This window comes from Eucyclogobius newberryi, unplaced genomic scaffold (assembly GCF_026437365.1).
Source record: "Eucyclogobius newberryi isolate DKJ021-1_F unplaced genomic scaffold, fEucNew1.0.hap1 SCAF_19, whole genome shotgun sequence".
Classification (NCBI taxonomy): domain Eukaryota; kingdom Metazoa; phylum Chordata; class Actinopteri; order Gobiiformes; family Gobiidae; genus Eucyclogobius; species Eucyclogobius newberryi.
In genome coordinates, this window is record NW_027315823.1 from 26907883 (window position 1) to 26929577 (window position 21695).

At 42.9% G+C, this 21695-nt stretch overlaps 2 protein-coding genes across 2 annotated transcripts in view; both read right to left on the reverse strand.

The window, feature by feature from the left end:
* The window catches only part of skib (v-ski avian sarcoma viral oncogene homolog b), a 55720-nt gene extending 48343 nt beyond the window's left edge, over positions 1-7377 (reverse strand). The window contains exon 1 of the mRNA XM_072452506.1: positions 6062-7377. Within this exon, the coding sequence (XP_072308607.1) occupies positions 6062-6955 (894 nt within the window). The 5' untranslated portion in view covers positions 6956-7377. The remainder of the gene's footprint in view (positions 1-6061) is intronic.
* A 5755-nt stretch (positions 7378-13132) lies between these two features.
* On the reverse strand, positions 13133-20224 carry tmem51b (transmembrane protein 51b). Its single transcript, XM_072452529.1, has 3 exons — positions 20069-20224; positions 14548-14949; positions 13133-13671 (listed from the first exon to the last, which is right to left on the reverse strand). The coding sequence occupies exons 2-3, from the start codon at positions 14946-14948 to the stop codon at positions 13200-13202; spliced, it is 873 nt and encodes a 290-aa protein (XP_072308630.1). The 5' UTR covers position 14949; positions 20069-20224; the 3' UTR covers positions 13133-13199.
* Positions 20225-21695: the final 1471 nt, after the last annotated feature.

Genomic DNA, 21695 nt, shown 5'->3' on the forward strand with positions numbered 1-21695 from the left:
ATGACCGAATGGACTACTCATTTCACTGAAACACAATTAAGCTAATTATGTTTGAGAAATGTGTAAATTGTGTGTAAATTGTGTAAAAGTGTGAGTCCAAAGTGTTTTTAGAACTCTGCTCTACTCAGTCAGTTTTCAACATATTTTTCAGTCCGTGTGAAATAAAATATATGACGCGAAGTATATGGAAGTATATGAAGAGTGTCATGATAAAACATGTCTTCAAACGTGTTAGTTAAGGTTTAACTATCAGAAAAATGTGTAATTTTTTATTTTTTTTTACTTTTAATTATGATTATGATTTTGCTAAAAATGTTAAAAAATGTCTCCCAGTTTGGCTTTTAAAAAATATATATATATATCATTTTTCGTCTTGATTGTAAATTATGACATCACAGTAGAAAATGTCATAACTGTTACCTGGCAACCGCGTTGTACACCGAGCCAAAACAAATGTGACCACCTTTATTTTATTGATTTAACATTCAAAGGTTTGAAAAAATGTGTTTATTGTGTGTTTCTTGTGTAAAAGTGTGAGTCAAAAGTCAAAAGTAGAACTCTGCTCTACTTCCTGTCAGTTTTCAACATATTTTTTGACTTTTTCTTCACACACTCAATCAGTGTAAAAGTATAATTCATATTTACTATGCATCATACACACACAAGTAAAGCAAATATACTGCATATTCCACTGTTCTTTATTTTATATGGAGATTCTAAGTAATTTGAATAATAATGAAATGTAATGGTATGGTATTTTACAATAAATATTTTGCTTTGTGTAATGTTCCTTCTACTTAATGGTGACGTTAAAGGGCCAGGACCGGATTTGTTTTATTCTAAATGAGTGTATTCTTGGTCCGTTGGTGACATTTCAGAGATTGTTCAAATAAGAATTAAAAAATGTTCTGTATGAGGGGACAAACAGAAGCGGGAACATTTGAGGTATTTTTGTGTTCAGTCGTAACTAAACTCTCTCTACTCTTGAGCACACAGTTGATTGGTCCGTTTCAGATTTGAAGCTAATTTCATAGAGTGAACGGAACAATGGGACGAGAAATGACATAAATTGGCTTCAGCTGAATGGCTTTAATAACCATCCCATTAAGAGGGTCCAGGCTGTCCTCATGCGCTCACTCAGTTAGATGACAGATCGCACTGCTTTACTGCTAATGCTAACAACTATTTGACTTTGGATTGGAAAGAAAAACTTGCTTTTGAAAATCTACAATCCGCTCTGTTGGGTATTTTGTGCAACAGAAAAAGTCACTAATGGGAATTTTCTTTGCATTTGTGGCAAAGTGTTGTACCACTCAACATTACTGTTTGAATGGAGGTTGATGGTCACACATTCCATTAAGGACGCTCCTCATAGACTTCTTCATCCAAAATACATTATATGAAGCGAAGTATGTCGAAGTATATGAAGAGCGTCATGATAAAACATGTCTTTAAACGCGTTAGTTGAGGTTTAACTATCAGACAAATGTGTAATGTTTGTAAAATTAACTTTATAACCCCTATATAACTTTTTTTTTTTAATTTTTACTTTTAATCTGTTGTTTTTTATGTTTTTGTAGCATTTTTACTACAAATAATTTAGTCTATAAATTTCAATATATTGCCCATAACTAAAATAACCTACATATTTCAGAATATGGCCAACTCTAATAATAACTCTAACAATAATATCTTAAATTTCCCCCAAAAAACCTCACATTTTACTGAATTTGGTCATTTAGGGAATAGTGATCTATTAATCTGGCCAAAATCACCACGCCATTACATTACCAAAATAACTGCATTAGAATTTAAATGGTAGACAATTGCGCTGAATAACATAATAACAACTTAATAATAACCTAATAACTAAACCAGGAATGCAAAAGTTGTGACCAGACACTAAACCACAGAATGCTTTTCCATTTTAATCCAGCCTCATTTCTGGCCAGTGTCTGTTATCTGTCCACTGTATAATCCTGCTTCCCTTTATCAGACAGCCATCTGGTGAGTGGTCAGTCGGGACAGCGGGGCGTGCAATTGGCCGCAGTGAAAAGGTGGGGGGGAGGGAGGCGGCGCGGGTCAGTGTCTTTGGGCGAGGGTCAGAGGTCGCGGTCCGTTGACAATACGTGTCAAGGCCTGGCTCACAGACCACGCATCTTCTGAATGAGCGTCTGCAGCCTGCTTTCTCGCAATATGCCCCGGCTGCACATTTGGGATAAAGCCCCGATGACCAAGCGCCTGGACGCAGTGAGGAGCGGGCACAATGCTTCACACACCGCCGTTCCCGCATTGAGACTAAATCCAGCTTTTGTCTATTTCAAACTTTTAAACAACAAAAACAAGAGCAAAAATGAAGAAAAGCAGCATTGCCTCTAAAGACATGCCTTGATCATGGCCCCAACCCCCACAACTACAGCTTGCTTCTTTTTTGTTTAGTCCATTCAAAGCATTTTACCATCAAAAGTTACTATTGGTACTACATGGCTCACTTCAAAGTTGTGTCATTGGCATTAGTTTTGTGCCAGATCAAAATTATAGCTTATTAGTAACATTTTTTCCTTTTGTGTCACGTAGCTGCTTTTGCTTGCAGCCTTTTTTGTACATTGCAATCATAGATATTTATCTTAATAAACACTTTGAGTTTGGATAATATGTTTTACTTTGTTTGCATTTTGGAATAAGCAGGAGTAGAAATCACCACAATTAGCACTATTCACCTACAGCAATTCTACATTGTTACTCAAGTCGTGGACAAACAAGTCCATTACTTGGAACTAGAGAGGGGACAACAAACAATAATATTGTTTAGTGCTATAAAAAAGGTACACAATAATAGTTTTTTGAACACAACATAATGATGTGTGGTGATATTTGCCTACAAAGCAAATCACTCTTTTTACCACCACATTGTGCACAAAAGAGCCATTTGTTCACAATGTTCTCTACATTGTTGTCATTTTCACTCAAAGCAAAACAACAACTCTACAGTAGATGTTCAAACATGGGACTTATTCGCAATTATAAATATCAATATTTGCTAAATTTTAAGTCAACAAATTTGAATAATTATCGTTATATTATCTTGATATTATGTTAATCTAAATTATCATTATTTTAGCCTTGATAATCGTGATACATAATTTTGTTCTATACCTTGTAATTATGACCAAATCTTAGCCAAAGCTAAAAAGATATATCAATGTCAAGCTGTCCGGCTTAATACCGGCCTAAGCACATTCTTGCCACTTCTGTCCAGTGCCATTGCGAGATAGGAGTCTAGACAGATGACAGCGTTGTCTCTTATTAACAACACACTGTGACATCATTGCCAGGCTGAGCCAAGCTGATAACATTGAGTCTTCGTTTCAGGGCTCCAGTCGCCACCACCACCTCCACCACCTCCACCACCTCCACCACCTCCACCACCTCCACCACCTCCACCACCGCTGCTGCTGCTGCTGCTGCTGCTGCTGCTGCTGCTGCTGCTGCTGCACTGTCCCGGGCCGTTTCAGCAGCTTGCCCTGTCAGCCTGATGTATGGGGGGGCAGTGCTCTGGTGTGCCTATCCCCCCGAGAGGACCATGGCCTGTCTGCAAACTGGGACACAACTGACAGTGAACCAAGGCAAGGCACTGGGCCCTCCCCACCCGGCTGCCCCTGTGAAGACTACAAACGCTCCCAAGACTATCAGACACTGTGAAGTACACGGGAGAAGATCTATAACTTTGGTGATACATGGAGACCTCCTGGATGCAGAAATTGGCTACAGGTGTGTTTGGTTCAGGAAAATATGCGATAAATCCCGCGTCCGTCCATGAGCTGGGAGACAAGTCAGAATTCAAGGCATTTCAACATGGATCCGCTGCACCTCATTTGTCCATAAGTTCCAGACGGCTTCTTTCTTCCTGTTTTCAGGCCTATACATTTTAACTCTGTCATTTTTGTCTTGATTAATATCTTCCTTGTGAAAGAGTTCTGTATTTACTTCTTACTTTTTCTCGTTGGCCTTTGTCATCTTTCCTCTGCCACCACCTTCACATTCTTCCACCTTTGAATGGCCATGATCTTTTCCTTGACTTACCATTCTTTGCTATGACATTCTTGAGTTCTTACAAAAGCCCATCCATAGCATATTCATTTTTCCTTTTACACACTTAAGTTCTCCTTTCTTATCTTTCGTCTAATTCACACTGTCCGTTTGTCCATTCCACTCTACTTCCTCACAATTTCCTATTTTTCTGCCTTGCACAATTTTGGCTTGACAAATTATTTATTTTACTTTTCTTTTTTTTTCAAACATTGCTTCCTATCCTCATTCTTTTGTACCCTCTTCGTATGAAACTTCTTTTAAATATTAATACTTGCAAATGAGTATCTAGTTTTTGTATTGTAATTCTGTGTAATTAATCAAATTTCAATTAATCAATTCCAAATTTCTTGCAGTCGAAATCACAATTATGTGACATGTGCGCTCGTTCTGCCGTTCAAAATCTGGAGCAAAGACATTTTTCTAATCTACACAGTCTCAAAAAACATTACTGGTCAAACATATTAGATCTAAAGGTTAATGTTGACTGTTTAGAAGTAATCGTTTGAAATAATTTTGATTTCAGTAATGAGCCAAACGATTGCGATTATAACGCTTTGCCATAACCGAGCAGCCCTAAATCTGCACATAAACGTTTTGGCACCACTGCTGCCTATTATCCCAGATTTCCGGAGCGTTTGGGTTCCTTGTCTTGGAGCGCTCCCTCCTCGCGTCACCAGCCCAGACTGTTCCAGCACAGATGACTTGTCCAGTCATCAGCAGAGTCCCACACACCAGCTGCTGTGTGACGAAGGAACAGCCACCGTCGCCTCTGTCCCTTTGTCCAGCTCCAAACCTCTCTGACCCCAGTGAGTTTCCCGGGACATGCTCACCCCCCACAGCCAACGCATCACGTCCCACCACCATCTGACCCGTCCTTTCATTTGCATAAACCAAACCAGGAAACCAGGGACGCACAAATGAGCAAGAAGTTATGCACATACCAGCTGTAGCAGCATCCAAAGCACAAGTCAATGTATATGTTGTAGTGTTGGGGGGATTCCAGTGACGATATTCAGAGGATGCAATAGAATGTGTTAAAACATGTCCTTAAACATGTAGTAGATGTTTTAATTATCAGACAAATGTTAAATGTCTGTGAAATGAACCACAAAAGTGCAGAAGTCTCACGTATCATGTGAGACTTCTGCACTTTTGTGATTCAAAAGTGATTCTTTTCTAAGCATTTTCTACTATAAACTATATTTATATTCAGATTTTGCATGTGTTCAAAACAACATTCACAATATCATCTATAGTTTGATACATTTTCCAAGTCTATGTCTAATTATTAAAAACTTAATCTCATCCCCATAGTTTTGTTTTTTCCTAGTTTAGTTTTTGTTTAGGTTATAGAGTCATTACTAAGAAGTAGTAATTGACTAAAGAGAATAAACTTGTTCTCTTTCAGGAATATTTCTGCACCTTGTCAAAATAGTACTTTATATCATATCGCAATAATAAAATAGTTATTATTCCTTGTTTCTATCCCCCACCACACATTCCATCCCGGCCAAGACACATTTCCATATCCCAAACCTCATTAAAGCTTATCCAGAGTCCCACCTTGAGTCCCTGCCCCCTCCATGCACACACACACCAATAAAACATATCATCAGGATTCATTTATCATGGGACCGATGCCCTTGGGTAACCCCGGGGGCAGGGGCTGATGGGAACTCAGAGAGGATAGACAGATATGGGGTGAGTGTATGACAGGAGCAGAGCCAGGACATATGATTAGCATCATGACACTGGGAGCGCCTGATGTAAATAAAAACACTGGGAAGACACAGGCTAAACTCCATCCCCCAGACTGTGGCTAATGAGAGGGAAGTGCACTGAAATGAAAGATAATGAATGTGGATCCTGTAGCAGAGGCCCGGGGCTGGTGAAATATCCACAGCAGCAAACAAACAGTGCTCACAGACAATGAGTGATAGGTAATAACAGGTTAAGAGAGCTCACTTACTCTGCAGGCTTTATTGGAGAGTTTGCTGCTCAGGTCATATCTTCCCTTTAACTCTTTGAGGAGCTGCTCCAGGAGGCTCTTCTCCTCCTTGTCGGTGTAGTCCAGGTCTAGGAGCACATAGGCCCGCCAGTTGGCCGAGTCGAAGCCCCAATGCACTGTCCGGTTCTCCAGCCGTTTGTGGCTGTGAACCACAAACTTGTGAGGAGGAAACATGAGTCTGCAGTCCAAGCACTGGACGCACGCGGCCCCGGGCCCGCTGTACAGCTCCGGTACAAAAAGTCCTTTGCAGCGGCCGAAACACTCGTGGTACACTTTGAAGCTCTTCTCCGTCCGCTCCAACTCCAGAGAGCCCAGCTCCTTGTTGCAGTGCGGCGGGTACGAGCCTCCGTAGATGAGCGCGTTACAAAGGCGCTCCGCGTCCGTCTGCGTGATGAGCCCGCAGGACGGCGCGGAGAAGGGCAGGATGCCCACCACTTTCAGGATCTCCAGTTGGTCCGCGGTGCAGCGGGAGCAGTAAATGTGCAGGTCGTCGCACACGGAGTTGATCTGCTGCAGGGAGAAGTCTCTCAGGACGCTGTTGAGGATCTGCGGGAGGCACAGACGCTTCTCTCCGCCGACCACGAAGCACGAGATGGGCTCGCGCTCCAGCACCGTCTCGCAGCGCTCCGTGGAGCGGTCGGACGGGATGAAAAGTGGCCCGGACATGACCGGGGGCGTCTGCGCGGGCAGAGCGAGCACCATCTCGGCGGGTTTCCCGTCTTTCTTGTAGAGAGCGTCCTGGTTCCAGCGCGCGGAGAAGGCGGCCGGTCCGCCCAGGGAGCGCATGGAGCTCAGGTGGAACTGCTGCAGAGTTTGCTGAAGTCCGGGATGAGGCTGGAAGCTGGCGGCCTCCATGTTTGTTTCGCTAGCTCGAAGAACTAGAGTTGAAAAGTCAAAACGAAGGTAGAAATGGACTGATCGGATCGGTCGCCCTCAGCATCCGGCCACACGCTCAATAACGCACATTTCCATGTCACTGGAGAAGCTTCCCAGCGCGTCCATTCAGAAAACGCAAGGCTCCTGGAGTCACGGCTCTTCTTGTTCGCGAAAGAAAAAAAACAACAAAAAAACAAAGTCGACAACTGCTGTTCCCAAAGTCGCGTATCCAAAGCACAATCGGCGGCTCGTGTGGGTTTGACGCGCTCCAAAGTGCGCTTGAAACACGGCTTATCTGCGCCGTCTGGCTCGGTGTGTCTCCTCAGTGTGTGAGCCTCTCTCTCCCTGTTTGTTTGTGTCTGGTTCAGTCATTGAATCCCAGCCAGGAATGTGACTGACTCCCCGGGCTGGCTCTTCCCTGCGCGAGCTGCTCCTCCCTCTGCTCCATGGCAGCTGCACATTAAAAAAGCTAAATCCATCTGAAGCAGCGCAGGGTGGAGCTAAAGAAAATACAGACGAGCCGGAGCTTCTAAAACACAGAAAAGAACAACTCTCTCCGTTTGTTCAGGCTTCCCAGAAGAAGTTGTTTTAGCCCGAGAAAAGTTTAAACCACAACCAAACTTTTACTGTAAAGTGCGTTTAGTGTCGACAGCACACGGTCACAGCGAGGTGATTTATGAACTTTAACATGTATTCTGAACGTTTACACATTTGAAATGAATAAAACACACGAGGATCATTAAATGAGTCTGTAAATACATTGACGCAAGCAGCTATAATGCTATAACAGTCCAGGATTCACAGCTGATCATAATTTCATATTTTGTCGCGTGAAACGAATCAAGGAACTTTACATTGAGCTGAAAGTTTATAAACCACTAGAGGGAGCCAAACACAAACAGGCAAAACTCAGACTTTAGTTTGTGTCTTTTCTTTTCTTTTTTCAAATAAAAACGACAGAACATGAAGCACAGGTGACACAAGACTTAAGTGCTTCTCGATGCTGCTGCAATTGATTTCCATTTCCACCTTTTCTTTTTAATACGTCTATAGTTTTCACTGCTACGCTGGCCTAGGAGCAACTATGCTGGGGGAAGTATGGCAGTTATCCTCTGCTTCTGACTACTTATTCTATCATACAATATTTAATATCTCATTTCACTTGTAATCTGTTCATTGCTATTCACATATTTTCCCTTTTCTTCTTCTTTTCCGATTTCCTGAGGGAAGTGGGACAGGCACATCGATGACCTGTGGATCCAGACGCTCCTCAACTGTCTAGAGGAAGTCTCTACTCCAGATGAACGGTTTCTCATCTGCCTTGAAGAACTGGTTCTCCTCCTGAAGAACTGGTTCTCCTCCTGAAGAACTGGTTCTCCTCCTGAGTGATTCCAGCTCCACTGTCTATCGCCTGCACGTCTGAGTGTCGGATCTCTCCTTCTCTGTGGAACTCTGAGGACAGGGGATGCTGGGACATTTGTCTAAGGACAGGGGATGCTGGGACATTTGTCTAAGGACAGGGGAAGCTAGGACATTTGTCTAAGGACAGGGGATGCTGGGACATTTGTCTAAGGACAGGGGAAGCTGGGACATTTGTCAAAGGACAGGGGAAGCTGGGACATTTGTCTAAGGACAGGGGATGCTTGGACATTTGTCTAAGGACAGGGGAAGCTAGGACATTTGTCTAAGGACAGGGGATGCTTGGACATTTGTCTAAGGACAGGGGATGCTTGGACATTTATCTAAGGACAGGGGAAGCTGGGACATTTGTCTAAGGACAGGGGAAGCTAGGACATTTGTCTAAGGACAGGGGATGCTGGGACATTTGTCTAAGGACAGGGGAAGCTGGGACATGTGTCTAAGGACAGGGGAAGCTAGGACATTTGTCTAAGGACAGGGGATGCTGGGACATTTGTCTAAGGACAGGGGAAGCTGGGACATTTGTCAAAGGACAGGGGAAGCTGGGACATTTGTCTAAGGACAGGGGATGCTTGGACATTTGTCTAAGGACAGGGGAAGCTGGGACATTTGTCTAAGGACAGGGGAAGCTAGGACATTTGTCTAAGGACAGGGGATGCTGGGACATTTGTCTAAGGACAGGGGATGCTGGGACATTTGTCTAAGGACAGGGGATGCTTGGACATTTGTCTAAGGACAGGGGATGCTGGGACATTTGTCTAAGGACAGGGGATGCTGGGACATTTGTCTAAGGACAGGGGATGCTGGGACATTTGTCAAAGGACAGGGAAAGCTGGGACATTTGTCTAAGGGCAGGGGATGCTTGGACATTTGTCTAAGGACAGGGGATGCTTGGACATTTGGCTAAGGACAGGGGATGCTGGGACATTCGTCTAAGGACAGGGGAAGCTGGGACATTTGTCTAAGGACAGGGGAAGCTGGGACATTTGTCTAAGGACTGGGGCTGCTGGGACATTTGTCTAAGGACAGGGGATGCTGGGACCTTTGTCTAAGGACAGGGGAGGCTTGGACATTTGTCTAAGGAGAGGGGAAGCTGGGACATTTGTCAAAGGACAGGGGAAGCTGGGACATTTGTCTAAGGACAGGGGATGCTTGGACATTTGTCTAAGGACAGGGGAAGCTGGGACATTTGTCTAAGGACAGGGGATGCTGGGACATTTGTCAAAGAACAGGCTAAAGCTGGGACATTTGTCAAAGGACAGGGGAAGCTGGGACATGTGTCTAAGGACAGGGGATGCTGGGACATTTGTCTAAGGACAGGGGAAGCTGGAACATTTGTCAAAGGACAGGGGAAGCTGGGACATTTGTCTAAGGACAGGGGATGCTGGGACATTTGTCAAAGGACAGGGGATGCTGGGACATTTGTCTAAGGACAGGGGAAGCGGGGACATTTGTCAAAGGACAGGGGAAGCTGGGACATTTGTCAAAGGACAGGGGAAGCTGGGACATTTGTCAAAGGACAGGGGATACTGGGACATTTGTCTAAGGACAGGGGAAGCTGGGACATTTGTCTAAGGACAGGGGAAGCTGGGACATTTGTCTAAGGACAGGGGATGCTGGGACATTTGTCAAAGAACAGGCTAAAGCTGGGACATTTGTCAAAGGACAGGGGAAGCTGGGACATGTGTCTAAGGACAGGGGATGCTGGGACATTTGTCTAAGGACAGGGGAAGCTGGAACATTTGTCAAAGGACAGGGGAAGCTGGGACATTTGTCTAAGGACAGGGGATGCTGGGACATTTGTCAAAGGACAGGGGATGCTGGGACATTTGTCTAAGGACAGGGGAAGCGGGGACATTTGTCAAAGGACAGGGGAAGCTGGGACATTTGTCAAAGGACAGGGGAAGCTGGGACATTTGTCAAAGGACAGGGGATACTGGGACATTTGTCTAAGGACAGGGGAAGCTGGGACATTTGTCTAAGGACAGGGGAAGCTGGGACATTTGTCTAAGGACAGGGGATGCTGGGACCTTTGTCTAAGGACAGGGGAGGCTTGGACATTTGTCTAAGGAGAGGGGAAGCTGGGACATTTGTCAAAGGACAGGGGAAGCTGGGACATTTGTCTAAGGACAGGGGATGCTTGGACATTTGTCTAAGGACAGGGGAAGCTGGGACATTTGTCTAAGGACAGGGGATGCTGGGACATTTGTCAAAGAACAGGCTAAAGCTGGGACATTTGTCTAAGGGCAGGGGATGCTTGGACATTTGTCTAAGGACAGGGGATGCTGGGACATTTGGCTAAGGACAGGGGATGCTGGGACATTTGTCTAAGGACAGGGGAAGCTGGGACATTTGTCTAAGGACAGGGGATGCTGGGACATTTGTCAAAGAACAGGCTAAAGCTGGGACATTTGTCAAAGGACAGGGGAAGCTGGGACATGTGTCTAAGGACAGGGGATGCTGGGACATTTGTCTAAGGACAGGGGAAGCTGGGACATTTGTCTAAGGACAGGGGAAGCTGGGACATTTGTCTAAGGACAGGGGATGCTGGGACCTTTGTCTAAGGACAGGGGAGGCTTGGACATTTGTCTAAGGAGAGGGGAAGCTGGGACATTTGTCAAAGGACAGGGGAAGCTGGGACATTTGTCTAAGGACAGGGGATGCTTGGACATTTGTCTAAGGACAGGGGAAGCTGGGACATTTGTCTAAGGACAGGGGATGCTGGGACATTTGTCAAAGAACAGGCTAAAGCTGGGACATTTGTCTAAGGGCAGGGGATGCTTGGACATTTGTCTAAGGACAGGGGATGCTGGGACATTTGGCTAAGGACAGGGGATGCTGGGACATTTGTCTAAGGACAGGGGAAGCTTGGACATTTGTCTAAGGACAGGGGATGCTGGGACATTTGTCAAAGGACAGGGGATACTGGGACATTTGTCTAAGGACAGGGGATGCTTGGACATTTGTCTAAGGACAGGGGAAGCTGGGACATTTGTCTAAGGACAGGGGAAGCTGGGACATTTGTTTAAGGACAGGGGATGCTGGGACATTTGTCTAAGGACAGGGGATGCTGGGACATGTGTCTAAGGACAGGGGATGCTGGGACATTTGTCAAAGGACAGGGGAAGCTGGGACATTTGTCTAAGGACAGGGGGTGCTGGGACATTTGTCAAAGGACAGGGGAAGCTGGGACATTTGTCTAAGGACAGGGGATGCTGGGACATTTGTCAAAGGACAGGGGAAGCTGGGACATTTGTCTAAGGACAGGGGATGCTGGGACCTTTGTCTAAGGACAGGGGAGGCTTGGACATTTGTCTAAGGAGAGGGGAAGCTGGGACATTTGTCAAAGGACAGGGGAAGCTGGGACATTTGTCTAAGGACAGGGGATGCTTGGACATTTGTCTAAGGACAGGGGAAGCTGGGACATTTGTCTAAGGACAGGGGATGCTGGGACATTTGTCTAAGGACAGGGGATGCTGGGACATGTGTCTAAGGACAGGGGATGCTGGGACATTTGTCAAAGGACAGGGGAAGCTGGGACATTTGTCTAAGGACAGGGGAAACTGGGACATTTGTCTAAGGACAGGGGAAGCTGGGACATTTGTCTAAGGACAGGGGAAGCTGGGACATTTGTCTAAGGACAGGGGAAGCTGGGACATTTGTCTAAGGACAGGGGAATCTGTTTTCCACTGTCGCTCTCAGAAGCAATCGCTGTTGTGATTTTGGTCGTTACAAAACTAAATTGGATTGAATTAACATGACACACAACAAAGTCACATGTTGTTTATTAATGAAAATGCAGTTACATCCTAATAAATATAAACTTGTAAAAAATAAGGTCTGTTCCCAAGTATTTCAACAGACTTGTTTGATTGAATAAGCCTAGAATAATATGACTAAACCCTTTAAAATATACACAGTGTAGAAAAACAACATTCATACAGACCCATGAACATACATTAAAGTACAGTCTTTACCACAATCTTATATTTCCTGTAATTACAGTCAGCACACACTAAAAAGCACAAAGACATTTGGTTAATTACTTTCATCAATTATCATTCAACATCAATTAAAAGGCAAAATACTTTATGTCACCTGCACAATTAAAATTAGTGTTTGTTTAATAATAGCTATTATGTATTGATTAGTCTTCCTGATCATTTAAAGACTGGGGCCTCATCAGTCCAAATACACATCGTAATAATTATATATTTGAGTTTAAAACAGTTGCTTAACAACAGGACGGTCCTGTTTTCAGACTGTGACCCGAGCCAGACCCTTCACTGTGGAGGGTCTATTTGCCCCTGTTCTTCAGTCTCCAAAACCAAACCTGGATCAGGATCACGGTTCCCCTGGATCAGGATCACGGTTCCCCTGGATCAGGATCACGGTTCCCCTGGATCAGGATCACGGTTCCCGATCACGGTTCCCCTGGATCAGGATCACGGTTCCCCTGGATCAGGATCACGGTTCCCGATCACGGTTCCCCTGGATCAGGATCACGGTTCCCCTGGTGCTGCACGATCACCCTCAGTGTGTGATACTAGGTCATAAATCCCAGCACCAAACCAAATACATCCGTTTACATGGCACAAAATAAATAGATAAAACATGCACAAAGAGTTTTACTTGAAATAGTTTCCTTTCGGGAGCAGCTGCAGCTTCCCAAACACATTTAACAAACACAACAGCCACCTTGAAATGGGTCTTTTAAAATGTCCATCTATTTTCATCCTTAGAGGACAAAACTTACATTACAAAACGTAATTGAATGGAATTTTCTTCACTGCTGACCAGTGATTCAACTCTGGTTCAGCTCCGGCATCTTGTTCTCGTATCCCGGCGGAGGCGTAATGGGTTCGATGGTGACCGGATTTGTGGTGGGAGTGCGGATTTGGAGGCGGAAGTCCTTCAGGTGAAGTTTGTCCGATTTGATCCTGCGCACGCGCAGAGGCTGGAACAGTCGGCTGACCCTGCTGCTGCTCCGAGTGGGCAGAGAGGGGTTTCTTTCGGGAACTTCGCCTTGGGTCTCGGCGGTGTCCTGGGCCGGGGCGGGGCCGTTCAGGGGCGTCTCCTCTGTGGGGGGGTGGTTGTTGTTGGTGGCGATGGTCGTTGTAGGTTCCGCTCCTTCATTTTCGACCGCGGCGATGATGTCCTCGTAGGAGGGGAGGTGGGTCATGCTGTTGCGGAGGTTGCTCTGGCGGACCGGGTAGTTCCCGCTGCCCACCGCCTCCTCGTAACTCGGGACGCTGAACGTGGCTGGGTCTGGAGCTCTGCGGACAGAAGGTTTACGCTCAGGTTCACCAGATGCAACTGCGTCAAATACGTTACATTTAGGGATTACACAATATCAGATTTGAGTATTTTCTTTGATTGTTATGAAAAGAAACATCAAACTGCAACGATAATTTACCGACTAAACAAATCCTTAATCCACTTTCATTCACGTTGTCTAATCCATTCCGCAATTATGTGACCAGTTTGATTAGAAAACACTTTGCATTTAAGTCTATTTTTTATTTATTTAGTCAAAATTATTCTTTAGTTCTTACAATTATATTGTGACCTGAATAATCATGATTACTGGTTAACCGAACAATCTTGACTTCCCTAGTTAAATTTTTGTTCATACAAAATAACTGTTCCATAATAACAAAATATACTTGCATTACAGGTTAAAGACTGGTAGTTTCTATATTATAAATACCACTAATTGTCATATTTCAAAATAACTACTACTTAATGCTGAGGAGGATGTGTTATTTAAATCTACATCGTTCATATTAGTATCCACTCATTTTCAGCAAAACACCAACGTTCAGCCAATCAGAGCGGGGCTTACAGCGCTGACCACTGGCTTTTAGAGACAAAATACTTTATTATTAGATGCAGACAGGGCACAGCAGTCTCATTTTGTCACAAATTTCTACTTCTCTGGGGAGAATGAAACAAAAAAAAATCTTTAAGGATATAATCTATTTGTTTCATAGATTTCTGTTCATAAGTTTGTTCAAATAAATTGTGTAACAGTTTGGGTCTATGTGCGGTCGTGTCCATTGTTACATCAGTAGATCGAGTCTGTCCACGTGCATAGTAACAGTGTGGTCGGTAAAGTCTAAATAAGTCTGGAGCAGAAGGCAGTGACTCACGGCTCTTCCTGCTCTCCGGCCACATGCGCCATGACGGGGAGGACACCTGTCTGTACTGGCTGGTTCCTGGCTCTCCTCTTGCTCCTCACTCCCAGGCAGATGGACAGAAACAGCATGGTGGCTCCAACCCCCACCAGCACCATCGCCACAGATGAAGACTGTGTCCGGTCCTTCTTCTCCTCATCATCGTTATCCGCGGGCACTGTGGAGTTGGCAGCCGCGGCGGTCTCCTGGTTCTCTCCGTCTAAAGGTATGACGGTCCACACGATCATGACGATGCCCAGGGCGATGAGACCCACGCCCAGGGCACACAGGGCATAGTGGGCCCCTGAGCCGGTGGCCCCCGAGCTGGCCGAGCGGGAGCGGCTGCTGCTCCTGCAGATGCCGGCACTGGAGCACATCCTGTAGCGGAGACCAGACAGAGACAGACTTTATTGATCCACAAATTAGAGGGTTTAAGATTTCAACTAGGGCAGCGCAATACATGGCAAAAGTATCAATATCATAATATTGGCTAAAGCCATAATCGATATCGCAACAAACGGAATATATCGCAAAAGCACCAAGATCCAGACATGTCAGATGCACTTTATAATAACTACATCTTGTTAGACTTCGGAAAGCATTAACAAAGACTTAATTAACAATGAGCTAATGGATTATAGAGAATGATTTACAATAACTACGCCTCATCTCTTTATTAAGAATAATTCAGGCTTAGTAATTACTTAAAGAGTAAGGGTTAGAGTTAAGCAGTTACTAAGCCTGAATTATTCTCAATAAACAATTAGTTGATGTGTAGGTTTATGAGTCAAAGTGTAGTTATTATAGTGTTATTATAAGTGTTAGCGTGTATTCAAATGTCACATTATTGCAATATCACAGTACTTCACAGGTTTATTGCACATGGGTCATTTATAATATTGTGTAATCCTAATTTCAATGCTAAAAATACAAACCAAAGAAGGGTTCATCTTTTAAACACTTCAAATGGTGGCTCCAAATTTTGAAGAAATACAGTAACAAAATAATTACTCAAGGAAAAGTATCAGTATTGAAGTATCTGTTTAAAAATAAACTTTTGAGGTGAAAATTTAAATGTATTTCACACCGAATTTGAGAATTATTGCATGATACAGATACTGAAGGATCTTACTTAAGTACAGCACTTCTACTTTAATACTTTGTCACTTTCCATCATTGACTGAAGTAAATGTATTTTGCACCATATGACTAAAGGACATTAGCGGTGCTGTCCAGTTAAAGCTCAGTCAGGTTCAAATGATACAAAATAAACCAGTCTTCCACTTTCCATATACTCGAGTAGACACACGAGTGCCCCAATGGAGGATTAATGCATTAGGATTGCCAAAAGTATAGATACCAGACACTAAAACGATAAAACTATCATCAAAATAAGAATTTGAACAAGTATCGATACTGAAAGAAATTACCTATAAAAACACAAAATGAGTTTTCTCCTGAATAATCTTTTGAATGAATTGATCCATTACAAGTAGTATAAGGCCAGATGGTAATATTAAACAAAGCACGTAATCAAAATGCATCGGAATGTCCCAATAAAGCACTTTTATTTCAATGTCAGAGTGCCTCGGATCTCCTCGGATCTAGATCTCCTCGGATGTCCTCGGATCTGTACGTCCTCGGACGTCCTCGGATCTGTACGTCCTCGGACGTCCTCGGATCTGTACGTCCTCGGACGTCCTCGGACGTCCTCGGATCTGTACGTCCTCGGATCTGTACGTCCTCGGACGTCCTCGGACGTCCTCGGATCTGTACGTCCTCGGACGTCCTCGGATCTGTACGTCCTCGGACGTCCTCGGACGTCCTCGGACGTCCTCGGACGTCCTCGGACGTCCTCGGACGTCCTCGGATCTCCTCCTCTCGTTTTGCTCATCAACAACTTGGTACTTTGGATCTTTGGATCTTTGACGAGCACCTGCCTCTAATCTTCCTGACCCATCGCTGCACTCGCCTCTCCCGCTCGTGCATCATTATGTTTCTATAATCACTGTGGAATCACTATTGTATATGGGGCCTTTTCCTCAGTCTCCAAACCAACCATTTACAGAGCTGCATAACCACTTTTCTTTGTTTATTTGGTTTACATTATTCAGAAGACGGCTGTTGATAACAGTTTAATCCTTAATAATCCTGAATCCTGAATAATGAAAGACATTTTTGCTTGAGGATAAAGTTAGGGAATGACTAAATAAAGTTAGGGAATGCCTAAATGAGGCCAGTGAGAAGGCCATCGAGAGGCGTGTTTAAACATGTAAAGCAGTCACACTCATGAGTCATTGTAAAAGAAGGCACAGAAATGTATCCGCTTCATTCAACACCAGCCTACAACAACGTGAGGATGAACTTAGAGTGACAATATCCAAACATCACATACAGAATGATCATGCACTTATTATTATAGCAGGTTTATTTTCTTCTTCTTTGGTGTTTTATGGCGGCTGGTATCCAAGTGTTACATTATTAGACTTTAGACTTTATTCTGCAGGTTTATTTTTTCTGAGCCGGGTCAAAATGAATGGCATCAGTATCAAAATTGCAGGTGTTGCAAATGTTCACATCTAAAGGTGTTCTTGATTTTATTTTAGGCAAGAGATTCTTCACAGCAAAATATCAAGACTTATTATGTATAAAAGCTGCTCAAGTTTAAAAACTCGGCAGTCAGAAAAGGAAATCCCAACTTGAAACTTAAATCGCGATCCCAATTCTGTATTTTTTCCAAAATTGTTTAGCCTCAAATTAATTTTAAAAATGCATGTAAAGCTGTAATTTCATGTTGGCGGCAAATCCCGTAAATGAAGCAAAGGATCATGGTCCGTGTAGTTCCCTCAGACTTTCTCTCAGCCTGTGGTGCATGAAACCTTTGGTCATTCAAGATGCTTGTACTTTCCTCCCTCTCGGAACATTTCACAACAGAACTGTTTTTGCAGTGTTCAAAGTTAAGTTCCACGATTTAAGATGCCATACAATTGAAACAGTTTTGACTGAAATTTTGACAATGTTTAAAAACCATAGACCAAAAAACTTAAATGTCAGAGTGACGGTGGTTTTAAGCTACACAACTTTGACAACTTGTTAGGCCATTCCTAAAAGAATAAGTTGTGACCTTACATTTTTGGAATTACATTTTATGAATGTCATTCCACCTTTGAACATTTTGACAGAAATGTATTTGTACAATATGCCAATAATTTAGGTCTGTCCAACATAGATGTTTGAAAACGAAAGAAGGAACACGACAGAGAAAGACAATTAACAGCACAAAGTGGACGGGAAACAAGAACATCACCAAAAAAGGCAAACAAGATCATCATCAAAGAGAGATAATATACAAAACACGCTAGTAGCAAGTTATAGGATTGGAAAGAATAGTTTGCGGAACAATTTGTGTAAACAAGAGGAAGCGAAAGACATACAACGCACACCCTATTCACCTTATTCTGCCCCGCCCACTTTAGCCTCTTTTTGCGGATCAGCACAGTCGTAATCACGTGCTATATAAAGTACTGATTTGTGTCAAATGACCAATGATCATGTGACTAACAAGTCGACAATGCACCGACTCCTGGACCTGAAACAGTCTTTTTAGTCTGTGTAGAACTTACTTTCTTTGGCACGTTCTTCATATTCACATTAAATAGTTTTTGGGCTCTTGCGCGGCTTTAAAGCTGCACATTTTCAAGTCAAGTTGTCTTTTTACAAATCAGACTTAAAGTGTAAAGTCGCATACAACATGGGTCTATGTACACACGCTAAGAAGGCATGTTTTTTTATCAATGAAATCTCCTGTAATTGAATAAATGCATGACAGACAGAAAAGTGACATAGTGCCTCTTTAACATTTCGATAGCGTGGAAGATGAGACGTATCTGGACCACAAACATGGAGTGACTTATCTGGAGTTGTGCGAGTGACTGAGCCTTTACACTTATGCACTTAATTGCTTTTTGTGGCGCTCCGAATTACTCATTGTTGTCATGGCGATGCGGTGGTGATTTTGATGTAGTTTTTTGTTTTTATGTGGGCAGAGTTTCCAGGCTCTTCAGATAAAAACGCTGGGTTCAGAACAATGAGCTCACCAAATATTGATGAGAGTGGGCTAAAGTCTCCGGGCGTCGCTCACGGTTTCTGCATTATCAGGCAAACATGACAAAAGCTAATGAACTGTAGATAACAAAATCACTCTTTGTGTTTGCCGTGGCAGATTTAAGTGATGTTAATCGACTTGCACAATTATTTAATGTAGTTTATGTCAAGTATCCAAGCAAAACGTAAAAAGCATGTTGAAAAGGAACTAAATCCAAACCATTTAAATGTTCTATTCTGCTGATGTTTTATATTACTTGTTTTATATTGCCTGATAATTCATATGTGAATGATTAATGTTTTGCAAAGATAAATATGATAAAAAATAAGCACATTAGGGCTAAAAACTAACTTCTATCGTTCACCGAGACTTTTTGAATACACTTTTAACCAAATTGAAGGTTAAACTATGCTCTCTGAAGGCTTCTAGAAAGACAATATCTACAAATAAACTGTATTAATGATAAAAATGAGAAATTGTTCATTTGTTTTTGACATTTTGATTGAATAATTCCTCATTGTCTTTGTCATAAAAAGGTCTTTGTGTGAGCATTTTAGAGACAGTCAAGTCCAGATACAAACAACCAAACTACAACAACAATTATGTTTTATATTATATTATCATTATCTTTAATATTTCGACTAGGATCAGTTGATTAATCGTCCCAGACCCTTTGCCTATACTCTAGTTCCTGCTGACACAAAAACCCAATAGCAGAATAATCCCAGTAAACCAGTTTCTAAATGACCAGTACAAAAGCTGCAAAAAATGAGTCAACACTGAGTCATTGAAGTGACTTTTCACACTCTCTACAGCGAAAATCTCATCATTTGACATCAAACCTCAAAAACATCAATACTGAGTCCCCAAAACTACCCTGCTTTCATATACTAAACAATAAGTACATATAGTAATTATGGTGACAGTCTATGCAAAGTACATTTTTATCAAACTGGAACAATAAATGCACTTAATTAACTCAGGAATGCAATGTCCCATAACAGTAATAAACCTGCTTTTGCCATGTGTCTGTGCAGTGAGTGACACTGAAGCCTTTGGGACAGTTGCACACACAAGGGCGTGTCCACCTGTCCCGGGGGAAACACCTGTCACAAACATGATCAAAACTGTCCAATCCATTGAAAATATGTCTTCATCTCGATGTCTAAACTCCACAAGATGGAAAAAGGTGGGACTGCGGTGGAAACTGTCCTTGTGCGGCCGAGTTCCGGTCGTTGGGAGAGAGGCACAACACGCGTGGATGAATCACGCACACTATAAACCCAGAACACTCAATTCTTTAAACGTGGGCGCAGTCAAAAGCCAACATTTCTGCTCGTGAAGAGCCTTTGGACGCAGAGGAAAGTAGAGGATTTATTATCGAGGCCTTACCTTTCACTCAAGGACTTCCTTCTTCATGGGTGAGTTACCTGACTGAATCACGCAGGTGTTTTCGGGAAGATCACGCACGACAAACCGGCGCAAAACGTGAACGTGGCCAGCGTGGATTGATTCGGGTCAAGTCAAAGGGAACAGCGGCGGGTTCGTTTGGGAGAGAGATCTGAAGCTTTTAAAAGGTTCTGCGCGGAGAACTTTGGACAAACTCTCGTCGCAGTTGCACCTTTCGTGTGGCGGCTGCAGACGGGAGAGGCGCGCGCGGGTCCTAGCGCCGACGTGTCACTGCAAAGACTTCACCTGGAGAAACAAGCGCGAGGGGCAAAGGCATGTCCGTATTGCACATGTTCATAAAGACATGTCAGTATTGCACATGTTCATAAAGAAGGTCAGTATTGAACATGTTCATAAAGAAGGTCAGTATTGCACATGTTCATAAAGACATGTCAGTATTGCACATGTTCATAAAGAAGGTCAGTATTGCACATGTTCATAAAGAAGGTCAGTATTGCACATGTTCATAAAGAAGGTCAGTATTGCACATGTTCATAAAGACATGTCAGTATTGCACATGTTCATAAAGACATGTCAGTATTGCACATGTTCATAAAGAAGGTCAGTATTGCACATGTTCATAAAGAAGGTCAGTATTGCACATGTTCATAAAGACATGTCAGTATTGCACATGTTCATAAAGAAGGTCAGTATTGCACATGTTCATAAAGAAGGTCAGTATTGCACATGTTCATAAAGACATGTTAGTATTGCACATGTTCATAAAGACATGTCAGTATTGCACATGTTCATAAAGAAGGTCAGTATTGCACATGTTCATAAAGAAGGTCAGTATTGAACATGTTCATAAAGAAGGTCAGTATTGCACATGTTCATAAAGAAGGTCAGTATTGCACATGCTCATAAAGACATGTCAGTATTGCACATGTTCATAAAGACATGTCAGTATTGCACATGTTCATAAAGAAGGTCAGTATTGAACATGTTCATAAAGACATGTCAGTATTGCACATGTTCATAAAGAAGGTCACTATTGCACATGTTCATAAAGGTCAGTATTGCACATGTTCATAAAGGCATGTCAGTGTTGCACATGTTCATAAAGGTCAGTAATGCACAAGTTCATAAAGACGTGTCAGTATTGCACATGTTCATAAAGGCATGTCAGTATTGCACATGTTCATAAAGACGTGTCAGTATTGCACATGTTCATAAAGACGTGTCAGTATTGCACATGTCCATAAAGACATGTCAGTATTGCACATGTTCATAAAGACATGTCAGTATTGCACATGTTCATAAAGACATGTCAGTATTGCACATGTTCATAAAGAAGGTCAGTATTGCACAGGTTCATAAAGACATGTCAGTATTGCACATGTTCATAAAGACATGTCAGTATTGCACATGTTCATAAAGACATGTCAGTATTGCACATGTTCATAAAGAAATGTCAGTATTGCACATGTTCATAAAGACATGTCAGTATTGCACATGTTCATAAAGACATGTCAGTATTGCACATGTTCATAAAGAAGGTCAGTATTGCACATGTTCATAAAGAAGGTCAGTATTGCACATGTTCATAAAGAAGGTCAGTATTGCACAT